The sequence below is a fragment of the Pongo pygmaeus genome, chromosome 10 (assembly GCF_028885625.2).
Source record: "Pongo pygmaeus isolate AG05252 chromosome 10, NHGRI_mPonPyg2-v2.0_pri, whole genome shotgun sequence".
NCBI lineage: Eukaryota > Metazoa > Chordata > Mammalia > Primates > Hominidae > Pongo > Pongo pygmaeus.
In genome coordinates this window covers 99,872,710-99,886,758 of record NC_072383.2, presented here as the reverse complement: position 1 = coordinate 99,886,758, position 14,049 = coordinate 99,872,710, and the positions used below count along the sequence as shown (strand labels likewise).

The following is a 14,049-nucleotide window of genomic DNA, read 5'->3' as shown; positions in this document are numbered from 1 at the left end:
CCTACTTTAGTCTCTTTGAAATCTTTTTGGAGATTTTCCTTCAGCTATAAGTGTTCCAGTACAACCAATATTACTCCTGAGGGGCAAAGACTGTTTCATATTTATGTCCCTTGTATCTGGTATGGTGCCTGGCATATGGCATTTCAGAATATGTTCATAGTTGAAGTAGTAGGATAGAATTTGTCATCTTGACAAGTAGCACTTTGCAATTTATACTTGAGTTCACTTCTGGTCAATGGCACATGGCTGGAAAATGCAGAGAGCAAGTTCACTTACAGCCTGAGGCTTGTAAAGCTTGTACAGCTGCCTCCCGGCAGTTCAGGAAAACTGCAAAAAATGGGAAGTAGGGTCCTGGCAGGCAGACCTGGCATGTAGCCGCTGGCCATCTTGAATCCCAGGGCATGAAGTTGCCCCAAAGTTCAGCACTTGGTTAAGCCTGATCCCTCTGGTTTATCACAAAGAATAGGATGGGATAAAGAATGTGGGCACTTAAATAAGCTATAAATTATATGGTCCTTGTCTAGCAGGAGACAACTGCACTGGTATGCTACCAGCGTTTGGATATTGATATATACATGGCAAATCTGAATATTGTTTAATGAGAGGCCTGGCAATGGGAAAAACACCAAACTTGAAATCAGAACATAGGTGCAAATGGCCACTCCTGTAGTTTCTTTTCTGTAAAATGGGACCTGGACAAATGATACCAAATGTTTCTGACATTCTGTTTTATAACTCTGGCCTATGGTTGTGTTGTGTCTTGCATAAAAAAAAAAAAATTTGAGAGCGGTAGAATTACTTCTGTTATCTGAAATACCTGAGATGCACTTTAAACTGTTGAAATGTAAGCTCTGAAGGCAGGAACCGTATCTTATTTACTGTTAGTATCCCTTGCATCTAGTGTGGTGCACCTGGCACACAGTAGGCACTCGATAAATATTTATTGATTAAAAACAAAGATGTCTTCAATATCCCAGATATATTTGTCCTTTCTGATCTTTGCCTTAGTATTTTGTTTTATTTTTAAAAATTTTATGAAAGCAATACATGCATTTACTTTAAGTCACTTAGAATTAATTAAAATCAGTCTTCTAAGATGGCCTCCTTTTGATATATTACAAAGCCCTTAGAAGGGTGAGAACTCCCATTTGAGATACACACTACATCAAAGCACAGATGCTGAAGTGAATGAAGATTTGATTCCTATGCCACATGCTGTCATATTCTAAGCCCATAATTACAAATTATAAAGCATGGACTTTTTTTTTTTTTTTTTTGAGATGGAGTCTCACTGTCGCCCAGGCTGGAGTGCAGTGGCACGATCTCAGCTCACTGTAACCTCTGCCTCCCAGGCGCAAGTGATTCTCCTGGCTCAGCCTCCCGAGTAGCTGGGACTACAGGTGCCGCGCCACCGCACCCGGCTAATTTTTGTATTTTTAGTAGAGACAAGGTTTCATCATGTTGGCCAGGCTGGTCTCGAACTCCTGACCTCAAGTGATCCACCTGCCTTGGCCTCCCAAAGTGCTGGGATTACAGGTGTGAGCCACCACGCCCAGCTCAAAGCATGGACTTTGAATCTTGATTGTACCACCTACATCCTGTATCACCCTTAGGCAAGTTATTTACTCTTGAGTCTCAGTTTCTTCATCTGTAAAATAGGAACCAATTGTAAGAATCTCTCAGGAATACTAGGATTAAACAAAATGTATCCAAAGTGCCTGGCACATAGGGTGGATTTCCCACCCCATATGCCCCCAAATATATGGGGCACTAAAGAATATTTCTTCCACATCAAGTATAGAGTGAGGCAAAAGATGCTATAAAGTTGAACAACAGAAACAACTTGAGCCACCTCTAAATAAGTGTGGCTTATTACCATTTTAGTTGTAAATAGTAAACCTTTAAAGTTTCAAAGAAACCACTTGTTTTCTTTGTACTGGTAACTTTGTATTAATGTGTTTTTGGCCGAACATTAGAAAATGTTATCAGGAAATATTTTATGTACAGAAAGTAATGTAATGAAGCATTATAAACTTGGAAATCTGGCACCAAATGTAAGACACTGAACATTATGAGGACAGTTTAAGTCCCCCAACCCCACCGTGTTCTTCTCCCTTGATCCTATTCCTTCTCAGAAGTACCCTCTATCCTGAAAACTTTGAAATCATTAATTTTTTTCTACAGATTTATATATGTACACACAATTTTATTACAGTGGTAGTCAACTCTTATTTTTCTTTTCCCCCCACTCAACATTGTTTCTAGAATATCATCTATATTGATGTATATATAATTAGCTGATTTCTGCTACTTTATTTCAGTATATGAACATACCATTTTATTTATTCTCTTGTGGAAGGACATTTGGATTGCTTCTAGTTCTTGACTTTCAGCAATGGTTCAAGAACATTCTTCAGATCCATGGTTCATGGTTTCTCTAGGAGTGGAACTCGGGATCAGGGAGTATACCCGTCTTCAGGTTTACAAGATAATGTCAAACTGCTTTCCAAAGTGGTTTATAAGATTTCCTATGGCTCCACCATGCTTGCCAGCACTTGGTATTGTCAGCTTTATCAATCTGATGATTTCAAAATGGAATCTAATTCTGGTGATAATTGGCATTTTCCTAATTACTGATGAGGCTAAATACAGGAGTGACTCAAACAATTTAACAACTAGACATAGCTAGTACAGTAGGACTCCGACTAGTCCAGGTATTCTTTAGCTTCTGGTGTGAGAAGGTATGTAATCTAAGAACTTCATGTAGCCAGGGTGGCACTTGGCGGTCTCAATGTAATGACTACTTACCAAGCAGTGCATAATACTTAAAAAAGAAAAAATGGCAGAGTCATGTCAGCTAACCATGTTTAAGGACCATTTATGTTTCTCCTTTTGTGCAATGCTCATTTCTCTCTTTTGCCACTTTTTCCACTAGATTATCTGTGTTGATTCATCAGTATTCATTATATGTCCTGGTACTACTAATTGTTTAACAGTATGTGTTGTATGCCATGTCTCAGTTTGTGTCTTTTCCTAAGCAGAAGTTCTTAATGAAGTAGGATTTATTACACGTTCTCTCTATAGGTAGTTTTTGTGTCTTACTTTTGATATCCAATAGGGCAAGTCCCTCATCCTGTTCTACTTTTGTAAGAGCGTCATGGTTATTCTCGGCTTACTATCTTCCATATACATTTTAGAATCAGTTTGTTGGGTTAACGTGAAGAACTCTTGGGATTTTGCTCAGATACACATTTAACCAAAGGGATCAACTTGGGAAAAAAGTAGGATTTTATGATCCTGAATCTTCCTAGCCGTGAACATGGTTATAGTTCTATTTGTGCAGATCTTTCTTACTGCCTTTTCCTAAAATTTTAGAAAGTACTATAGAACAGTATTTGCAAATCTTTCGTCTGATTAATTGCTAACTTCTACATTTTTTCTTGCTATTTAAAAATGTATCCTTTTATTTACAAATTATATTTTAAACTCTTTGACTAGTGTCACATGCTTTTTAGACAGTGAAGACCCAGCAGTAGTATAAAGTGTTTTATTTAAAAAATATGAGCATGATTACATTAAGCTATATATTATACAATCTATCCAAAGTTTAACTTAAATAATAAAACCTGGTTGGGCAGGGTGGCTCACACCTGTAATCCCAGCACTTTGGGAGGCCGAGGCAGGCGGATCAGTTGAGCCCAGGTGTTCGAGACCAGCCTGGCCAACATGGTGAAATCCTGTTTCTACAAAAAATACAAAAAATTTGCTGGGCATAGTGGTGTGTGTCTAGGAGGCACAACTACTTGGGAGGCTGAGGTGAGAGGATCACTTGAACCCAGGTTGAGGCTGCAGTGAGCTGTGATGTTGTCACTGCACTCCACCCTGGGTGACAGAGACCTTGTCTCAAAAAAAAAAAGAACCCCTACCCCCTACCCCAGACAACCTGCTGTAATTTCAGACTAGCAGAGTATTCCAGAAAGTTCATGCTTGTATCAGCACAGGGAGACATTACTCTACTATTGCTAAATCTTTCAGGCTGTGGGTTTTTTGTCTCTTGGCCTTATAGCCTGGACGCAGGAACTCTATCTTTCTCTTCTTTGCTTCACTTTTATTTTTGTGTTTCTTCATTTTTTTCTTGGCAGCAATATCAGGATTAGTTACAAACTGGAAAAGAGAATAGAAATTTTATATTACTTTTAAAGTAAATGTTAAACCAATAAGAATCAAATACAGAAATAAATGTAAAAAACACATGCTCATTAAAGAAAATCTGAAGTCCCAGCTATAAAGTCCCCAACCGCTCAAACCCTTGATCCTCCCTAAGTGTAAGTGTGACACAAACATGCACAATTAGTAGTTATCAAGTCCAGTGAACATGCCATATTTTCAAAGAGCAAACTTACCTCCAGGGCCTTCCTCTTTTTCCGGAGTGCCCTTTTCTCATTAGCCTGTTTCTGTACAGAGGCAAAGGCTAATGAGAAGCTCTCAAGCCCAACCAGCTTTTTGAGTAATTCTATGATTTCCTGGGATAGATTCTTCAGCAAAGGATCTAATCACACACAAAGAGTAATGATCAGAGACAAGGTAGGAAAGGACACATTTGAACATCAACAAAATCAACAATATGTACAACATTTATATCCAGCTACTGATCTGGCAAGAAACCCCAAATAAAACAACAAAAAAATTAAACTCTTGCAGCATCATCACTGTTACTTCAACATGAAACACTGATATAAAACTGGCCTCTATGTTCCTGGGATGGGGAAACCAGCAATGCTAGACATAGCACTCCAGCCACCACCTCACTCAGGATGCAATAAGAAATCAGAGAACATGAGGCCCACTTCCCAGCGGAAACCTGGCCCTGAAGACTAGGATTAAAGTAACTTGGGACCTTGACAGAAACGTTTTGAATTACCTCTGTTTACCTGTTGAGCTCTTGCAGATGGGAGGAAAAGTAAGAGATTCCCTCTCTAATCCATGATGGGTCACAGAGGCTTAGCTCTGCCCACAGTAACTTTTTTTTTGTTTTTTTGGCGGGGGAGTGTCAAAGCCTCCTTTTTGAAGTTGACAAAAAGGCCATCTCTCCCACCCTTCTCTGCCACTCACCCCCAAATACAAATAACCCCCGATTTCAATTTCACAGGCGCTCAGGACATCTGTTCTAGATCACAAGCTTCTTGAAAACTTTCCTGCTGTTGAATCCCTGGTGCCTGGCAGATATTAGGTGCTCATTAAATGTTGACTGGCTTGAACCAAAGCACACCTGAACCTGCTTTTGTCAGCAGCCTCAACCTTTACCATTGCTTTTTCCTTTCTAAGAGTGAGGAAACTTTCTCTCAAGGTTGTAGGACTATAAGAGCTCTTGCTTTGACATTTGCTTCATTTGTTTTATTTTTAAACTCTGAACATTCACTTTACCTCCTCTCCTTCCTGCCCCCAGTTCCCTCTTTACCTGTTATTACCAACAATTAGAATAAGTGAGGGAAATGTATCAGGCAAGGAAAAAGAAGAAATGTTAAAATGATATTTTAAAACTATTTCATATAAAAATGATAATACTTATATTTTTGCCATATAATCTTTTTTTTTGAGACAGTGTCTCACTCTGTTGCCCAGGCAGGAGTACAGTGGTACAATCATGGCTCACTGAAACCTCAACCTCACAGCCTCAAGAGATCCCCACCCCCTCCGCAGCCTCCTAAGTAGCTGCAATTACAGGTGCGCTCCACCACACCCAGCTAATTTTTGTATCTTTTGTAGAGATGGGGTTTTGCCATGTTGCCCAGGCTGGTCTTGAACTTCTGGGCTCAAGTGATCCTCCCACCTTGGCTTCCCGAAGTGCTGGGATTACAGGCGTGAGCCACTGCGCCCAGCCCATAGTTTTTAAGATGAGAATGTCATGACATTTTATTGTTCATTATTATTCATTGTGCTATGAGGTTTAAAACTACTCTGAACCATAGTTTTCTTTGACTATTTAATCTATGTTGAGGATAAAGCATCATCTTCTATGTGAGAAACATTCTTTCTGGGACAGCAGAAAGCATACAGAAGAGGGCAATCAAATATAATACAAATATGCCTATTTGTTAATTATCTTGATATAAGTTTTCTTTTTAAAAATAAACTCTGGCTGGGTACAGTAGCTCACTTCTATAGTCTCAACACTTTGGGAGGCTGAGGTTGGAAGACTACTTGAGGCCAGGAGTTTGAGACCAAGACCAGCCTGGCATAACATAGTGAGACCACTACTCGTCTCTCTCTTTTTTTTTTAAATGTATGTGTGTGTGTATATATATATAAATATAAACATATATAAGTATATAATATATAATTAAAATATATATATAAATAAAAATAAATCTCAGGCAGGGAGGGAGGACAGAAAGGAAGAAGGAAACATTCAGGAGAGAAGTTAGAAATCCTCATGTGCAAAAGGCAGGAGAACAGACGAGGCAGGGTTACCTTGCTCTGAATAGGTGCTGTTCAGTTCTCGAAACAAAGGAGCTATGATCATTGGGAGATACGGCTTTACCTTGTCTATCCCAAGATCCATTGCTACGGCGCCGAGGAACTTAAAGATGCATGTTCTCTGAAAGTACAGATCATTTTTTTCATTTGAAATACTTCTCTTTAGCACTCAATCATAGACACAGCATTAATTTAGAAAACAGGGCTCAGTCTATTTTGGGACGGATGTTATTGCTGCAGTTTGGGGTTCAAAGATAAAGTTTCTAGGGACTTAGGAGGATCACTAATATCATTAAAATACTCTTTAAAGAGAAATGACTACTCTCAGTCATTCTGTGCATTCATCGCACCTTTAAGGGGTTTCTTGGCGAATAAGCAGCTTCCAGTTTTGCGATCCGGGACAGCTTCTGGATCAACCACAGCAGTGTGGCCGGCCTGCCGAGCTCTTCCTTCACCTCTTCCTTCTCTTCTCCGTCAGACTCCGCCTTCTCATCTGCACAGGCCACACCATCTTCTAAAGCTTCTTCTTCTTCCAGGTCTTCTTTTATCTTACTTTGCTTATCCTCGCAATAAGGTTGCAGTAAATACAAGACTTTGGCTACGAACAACAAATTCTTAACAACCTTTAAAAAAAACGGGGTGGGGGAAGAAATTGGACATTGATTTTGAAATAAATAAGGCTTAGTAGAGCATAAGCTAAAATAGGTATTCTACAATTAGAAAACCAAAACAAACTGGTATTACAACTATTTAACAACTATTAAATGATGATGGCTCCATTTTTAGATCATTCCTTTTTTTTTTTAAAGACAGAGCCTCACTCTGTTACCCAGGCTGAGGGCAGTGGTGCAATCTCGGCTCACTGTGACTTCCCCCTCCCAGGTTTAAATGATTCTCATGCCTCAACCTCCTGAGAAGCTGGGATTACAGGCACGCACCACCATGCCTGGCTAATTTTTATGCTTTTAGTAGAGACGGGGTTTCACCATGTTGGCCAGGCTGGTCTCAAACTCCTGACCTTAGGTGATCTGCCCGCTTCAGCTTCCCAAAGTGCTGCGATTACAGGTGTGAGCCACCGTGCCTGGCCTAGATCATTCTTAAGTTCTTCCTCATAGGGCATCCAAACCCATTTCCATGTAACTTTGATCTATCCGGACTAGCTCTACCCTTTAAAGTCACACAGAACAAGGAAACAATTTCCTTCCAGGCCCTCCATTTACATTTTTTGTTTTGTTTTGTTTTTTGGGTATTTTTTGAGACACAGTCTCACTTTGTCACCCAGGCTGGAGTGCAGTGGTATGATCTCAGCTCAATGAAACCTCTGCCTCTGGGTTCAAGCAATTCTCATGCCTCAGCCACCCCAGCAACTGGGACTACAGGCTACCGTGCTCAGCTAATTTTTGTATTTTTAGTAGAGACAGGGTTTCTCCATGTTGGCCAGGCTGATCTTGAACTCCTGGCCTCAAGAGATCTGCTCATCTTGGCCTCCCGAAGTGCTGATGTTACAGGTGTGAGTCACCACACCAGCCCCATTTTACATTTTTAACAACAGCTTTCATCTCTACCTCCATTAAATTCCTTCTGCCATTCTACATAGAAATAACTATTTCTCTCTCTCTCTCTCTTTTTTTTTTCTTTTGATACAGAGTCTAGCTCTGTTGCCCAGGCTGGAGTGCAGTGTGGTGATTTCGGCTTACTGCAACCTCTGCCTCCCCAGTTCAAGTGAGTCTCTTGCCTCAGCCTCCTGTGTAGCTGGGACTACAGGCATGCGCCACCATGCCCAGCTAATTTTTGTCTTTTTAGTAGAGATGAAGTTTCACCATGTTGGCCAAGATGGTCTTGAACTCCTGGCCTCAAGTGATCCACCTGCCTCGGCCTCCCAAAGTGCTGGGATTATAGGCGTTGAGTCACCGCACCCAGACCCTTACTGGGAATTTTAAATGGAGCAAAGAGTAATCCCAGTACGGACCCAGCATTGACAAGACATATGTGTATTTGAACATATATTTGAGTGTATGTCTGTATTTCATCTAATCCCCCAAGCATTAAGATAGGTTCAAAACAAAACAAAATAACAAATGTAAGCTTAGACTGTTGATAGAATTCTATCAGATTAGACTGTTGATAGAAATCAAGAATTCCTTCTTTATTTCTGAGACGGAGTCTCGCTCTGTCACCTAGGATGGAGTGCAGTGGCGTGATTTTGGCTTACTGCATCCTCCGCCTCCCGCGTTCAAGCAATTCTCCCTGCCTCAGCCTCCCGAGTAGCTGGGATTACAGGCACCCACAACCACGCCCTGCTGATTTTTTTGTATTTTTAGTAGAGATGGGGTTTCGCCATGTTGGCCAGGCTCATCTCGAACTCCTGACCTCAGGTGATCTGGCGGCCTCAGCCTCTCAAAGTGCTGGGATTACAGGCGCGAGCCACCATGCCCAGCCGGCCCCTTCTTTTAAACTGGGAGAACTACAATTCTTACCTGTTCTCCTAGAGACTGATCCAAGAATTTGGAATGCAATTGATGGCAAGAGGCGAGAGAGATACTTTTCATCTGTGAAAAGAAAATGGACATTGGTAGACAAAACACAGGACATTTCTGATTGTTTTTAAAAAGCTAAACATAATAACTGTAATACAACTAACGTACTGGATTTTGCTCTGAATGACCACCTGTATAGATTTGGAGAGGAAAGGTTCATGACCAGAAGTTGTGTAACTGCTCCCTTCTACCTGCCCTAAGCATTTCATCCCAAATAAATGGCATACTTTCACATTCTGGGGAGAAACAGGTAATAATCCTCTACATTTTTTTTTAAGACAGAGTCTCACTCTGTGGCCCAGGCTGGACTGCAGTGGAGTGATTTCCGCTCACTGCAACCTCTGCTTCCCGGGTTCAAGCAATTCTGCCTCAGCCTACCAAGTAGATGGGATTACAGGCGCCTACCACCACACTCGGCTAATTTTTTGTATTTTTAGTAGTGATGGGGTTTCGCCATGTTGGCCAGGCTGGTCTCGAACTCCTGACCTCAGGTGATCCACCCACCTCGGCCTCCCAACGTGCTGGGATTACAGGCATGAGCCACCGCGCCCGGCCAATCCTCTACATTACTAGTAGAGCACTTTGCTACAGTCCAATATTTTTTTCTTCCTCTTTTCTTCCCTTCTACCCTCCACTCATTCAGTATTTATGGGGTTCCACTATGAGTGAGACATTGTGCCAGGACCTAGGAAACCAGAGACACATATACCATGGCCCCTAACATTTTCTTTTCTTTTCTTTCTTTTTCTTTTTTTGAGATAAGATCTCGGTCTTGCCGAGACTGGGGTACAGTGGCATGATCACAGCCCACTGTAACCTTGACCTCCCCAGGCTCAGGTGATCCCCCTATGTAAGTCTCCCAAGTAGCTAGGACTACAGGTGTACACCACCATGCCCAGTTAATTTCTGTATTTTTTGTAGAGATAGGTTTTCGCCATGTTACCCAGGCTAGTCTCGAACTCCTGAGCTCAAGTGATCTGCTTGCCTCAGCCTCCCAAAGTGCTGGGATGACAGATGTGAGTCACCATGCCTGGCCTGGACCCTGACATTTTCATAAATGTGATCTCATTTACATCATCAACAAGGTTATTAGGAGGCAAGACAGACAGTATTAATCTTGTTTTCCAATGCTGATAAAGAACTTAAACATTAGCTGGGCGTGGTGGCGTGCACCTGTAATCCCAGTTACCCGGGAGGCTGAGGCAGAAGAATCCCTTGAATTCGGGAGGCAGAGGTTGCAGTGACCCGAGATCACACCACTGCATGCCAGCCTGGGTGAAAGAGTGAGACTCCATCTCAGAAAAGAGAAAAAAAACCTTAAACATATAATGGAAGATGGGCATTCTAAATAAGCAAATTAGAAGTCTGACTACACTAATGGTCTAAAAATTATCTTTGAAAAAACCCTGGCCTTGAGAGTGACCCCTCTCCAGTGACTAATATTCCTATTGATTCACCTGTACAACAAATTGTTGGTTGGAAGAGTTTCTCCCAAGGGCTGGCCCGAAGATAGTTACATGAACCAGAAGGAACATCTTACAGTCACAAGGGAAGGAAAAGGTTTGAGAGAAACCTTACCTTTTGGTCAAGGTCACTGGCTAGGAACTTGATTGCTACAGGTTCTGGGAGGTGTTTTTTGGTCTTTTTGGTATTCCATTTTTGAATAAGCTCCTCTGGCTGGCAAGAGGCAAAGAGTAATCCAAAAATCTGGGCTGCTGTGAGCCACACCCAGTTGTGTGGATGTCTCAGGTGAGAATGCACATGACCTAAGGGAACCAAAAAGCATTCGCGGATGTCACATGGCCTTCCTGATTGTTTAGAGGTAAATATGACTAAGTTAAGCATTTACAGAGTATTATGTGTTTGGAGTGGGGAACCAAATAGGCCAGTGGCTGGGAAGTGGGGGCAGGGGATGAAAAGAGAGTGGTTAATGTGTACAAAAATAGAATTAGATAGAAGGAATAAGTTTAGTGTTGGACAGCACAGTAGGGTGACTATGGTTAACACTGATGTACTGTACATTTCAAAATAGCTGGAAGATTTGAAATGTTCCCAACACAAAGAATAAATGTTCAAGGGGAAGGATATTCTCATTACCCCAATTGGATCATTGGACATTGTATGCATGTATCAAAATATCATAGATACCCCATAAGTAGGCATAATTATGTATCAATTTAGAAAAAGACAAATAGTCCTTCCTTCTCAGAAGCTCACAGGAGCTAGAGAGAAGTGAGTTGAGAGAGGCACTGGAAATGACTAGAAAACCAACTCCTAGAGTAGTTAAATGACTCTAATGGGGTACAAACAGCCCTCAAACAGACCAGCTCCATAAGAACTAGTTTCAGATTCAAGGGAGATAAGGTGACATTAACTCTTAAATTTTCTTTTCTTTTTTTTTTTTTTGCGACAGGGTTTCATTCCCATCGCCCAGGCTGGAGTGCAGTGGTGTACTCTCAGCTCACTACAACCTCTGCCTCCTGGGTTCAAGCAATCCCCCTGCCTCAGCCTCCTGAGTAACTGTTACTACAGGTACTCACTACCACACCCAGCTAATTTTTATATTTTTAGTAGAGACGGTTTCATCATGTTGGCCAGGCTGGTCTCAAACTTCTTAAGTGATCCACTTGCCTCAGCCTTCCAAAGTGCTGGGATTAGAAGTGTGAGCCACTGCGCCTGGCCAACAGTTACATTTTCTAAAGTGAGTAATGTAAGTACGTATATAGGTACAGGCTTGTTTCTAATCAGTAGAATTGGTGGCTCCAAGTAGCTGCCTGTAAAGCTATCATTTACTTACTGAAGGTTTTCTATATGCCAGAGACAGGGCTAATTGTGTTACATGTATTATCTCATTTACACCTCATAACAATTCTGTGACATTGGAATTATAATTTCCATCTTACAGATGAAGAAACAAGTGTTCCAGAAAGGCTGTGTGACATGCTAAGCTATAACAGGCAGAGCCAGGCCTGGGCCCTAGCTTGATTTGACCTTCAAACTCTTAATTCTTCAGCATTTGGCTACATGGCCATTCTCCATACACCATACTCAGAAAGTTATTTTTTATAGAGATGGGGTTTCGCCGTGTTGCCCACGCTGGTCTCAAACTCCTGAGCTCAAGCAATCTGCAAGCCTCAGCCTCCCAAAGTGCTGGGATGACAGCCATGAGCCTCCATGCCCAGGTGAGACCCTAACATTTTCATGAACATGATCTCGTTTAACCATCAACAAAGTTCTTAGGAGGCAGCACAGACAGTATTAATCTTATTTCCCAATGCTGGTAAAGGACTTGAACAGATAATGGAAGATGGGCATGCTAAATAAGCAAATTAAAAGTCTGACTACACTAATGGTCTAAAGATTATCTTTGAAGAAACCTTGGCCTTGAGTGTGACCCCTCTCCAGGGACCACCACTCCACTGAGACCCAAACTTCCCCTTCCCTGCTGTATCCCCCTCCGTGTGAAGGAAAAATAAAAGAAAAAAAAGTTTTAGGCTGGGAGCGGTGCCTCATGCCAGCACTTTGGGAGGCCGAGGCAGGCAGATCACGAGGTCAAGAGATGGAGACCATCCTGGCCAACATGGTGAAACCCTGTCTCTACTAAAAAATACAAAAATTAGCTGGGTGTGGTGGCACGCGCCTGTAGTCTCAGCTACTCAGGAGGCTGAGGCAGGAGAATCGCTTGAACCCGGGAGGCAAAGGTTGCAGTGAGCTGAGATGGCACAACTGCACTCCAGCCTGGCGACAGAGTGAGACTCCATCTCAAAAAAAAAAGTTTTATAACGTGGGTTTTGGGGAACAGGGTGGATTAACCACGTCATATCTCAGTTTTAGTCTTTGCTGCTATATTTCATAGACATGTTTTTACTTTTGATCTGTATGAATCTTTGTAATAATCTGGCCATGTTGCAATAAAGCCACACCTGAGAAGGTCATACAGTAACCTTGTTATTTCTCACAAATCTGAGTTCTGGCTCTTAAACCAGGTGAATACTTTATTTCAGTTAACAACAGACCACATAAGACGTGGTCTCGGCTGGGCACAGTGGCTCATGCCTGTAATCCCAGCACTTTGGGAGGCTGAGGCAGGTGGATCACCTGAGGTCAGGAGTTCAAGACCAGCCTGGCTAACATGGTGAAACCCGTCTCTACAAAAATATAAAAATACAAAAATTAGCCGGGTGTGGTGGCTCACGCCTGTAATCCCAGCACTTTGGGAGGCCGAGGCAGGTGGATCACCTGAGGTCAGGAGTTCAAGACCAGCCTGGCAAACATGGTGAAACCCCATCTCTACAAAAATACAAAAATTAGCTGGTGTGGTAGCATGTGCCTGTAATCCCAGCTACTTGGGAGGCTGAGGCGGAAGAATCACTTGAGTCCGGAAGGCGGAGGAGGTTGCAGTGTGCTGAGATCGTGCCATTGCACTCCAGTCTGGGTGACAGAGCGAGACTCCGTCTCAAAAAAAAAGTGGTTCCATAAGATTACAAAACAGTTTGGCACTACTCATTAAAAAAAAATACACACTGTATTTTTACTGTACCCTTTCTATTTTTGGCTGTGTTTAGATTCCCAATGACCCTGTTACAAATGCCTACAGTATTCAGTACAGTACATGCTGTAAAGGTTTTTAGCAACAGGCTGGACCATATAGTCTAGGGGTGTAATAGGCTATACCATCTAGATTTGTCTAAGTATACTGTTATAAAGTTCAAACAACAAAATCGCATAACAATATATTTCTCAGAACGTATCTCTATTGTTAGGTGATGCGCAACTGTGTGACAACTTGTGAAATCATTTAGTAAATAATGGCATATGTACATAATGAACTACTATATAGCTATTTAAAAGGATATCTACTAGGTGTCTTACAGATAGTAATATGCTTACTTAGGTACAAACAGGATATCAAAGTTTATATGGAACTAAGCAACCTCTCAAAAAAACCCTATGCCTACTGAACAAAAAGAAAGACTGGATGGAAATATAGACCACAAGTACATACATCAAAACAATACATTGTACACCATAAATA

General features: G+C 41.6%; 1 protein-coding gene and 1 long non-coding RNA gene across 3 annotated transcripts in view; one reads left to right on the top strand and one right to left on the bottom strand.

The window, feature by feature from the left end:
• Positions 1 to 3,533: 3,533 nt before the first annotated feature.
• Positions 3,534 to 14,049, bottom strand: part of UTP20 (UTP20 small subunit processome component) — a 107,478-nt gene continuing 96,962 nt past the window's right edge. For both annotated transcript variants that reach the window (XM_054442984.2, XM_063646624.1), the window contains 6 exons: positions 10,593 to 10,780; positions 8,955 to 9,026; positions 6,828 to 7,100; positions 6,472 to 6,598; positions 4,404 to 4,549; positions 3,534 to 4,164 (listed from right to left, as the gene is read on the bottom strand). In XM_054442984.2, coding sequence (XP_054298959.1) covers positions 4,009 to 4,164; positions 4,404 to 4,549; positions 6,472 to 6,598; positions 6,828 to 7,100; positions 8,955 to 9,026; positions 10,593 to 10,780 — 962 coding nt within the window. In that variant the 3' untranslated portion in view covers positions 3,534 to 4,008. The remainder of the gene's footprint in view (positions 4,165 to 4,403; positions 4,550 to 6,471; positions 6,599 to 6,827; positions 7,101 to 8,954; positions 9,027 to 10,592; positions 10,781 to 14,049) is intronic.
• On the top strand, positions 10,780 to 12,949 carry LOC134737613 (uncharacterized). Its single transcript, XR_010122676.1, has 2 exons — positions 10,780 to 11,546; positions 12,084 to 12,949. It is a non-coding gene; the product is annotated as an uncharacterized LOC134737613 (long non-coding RNA).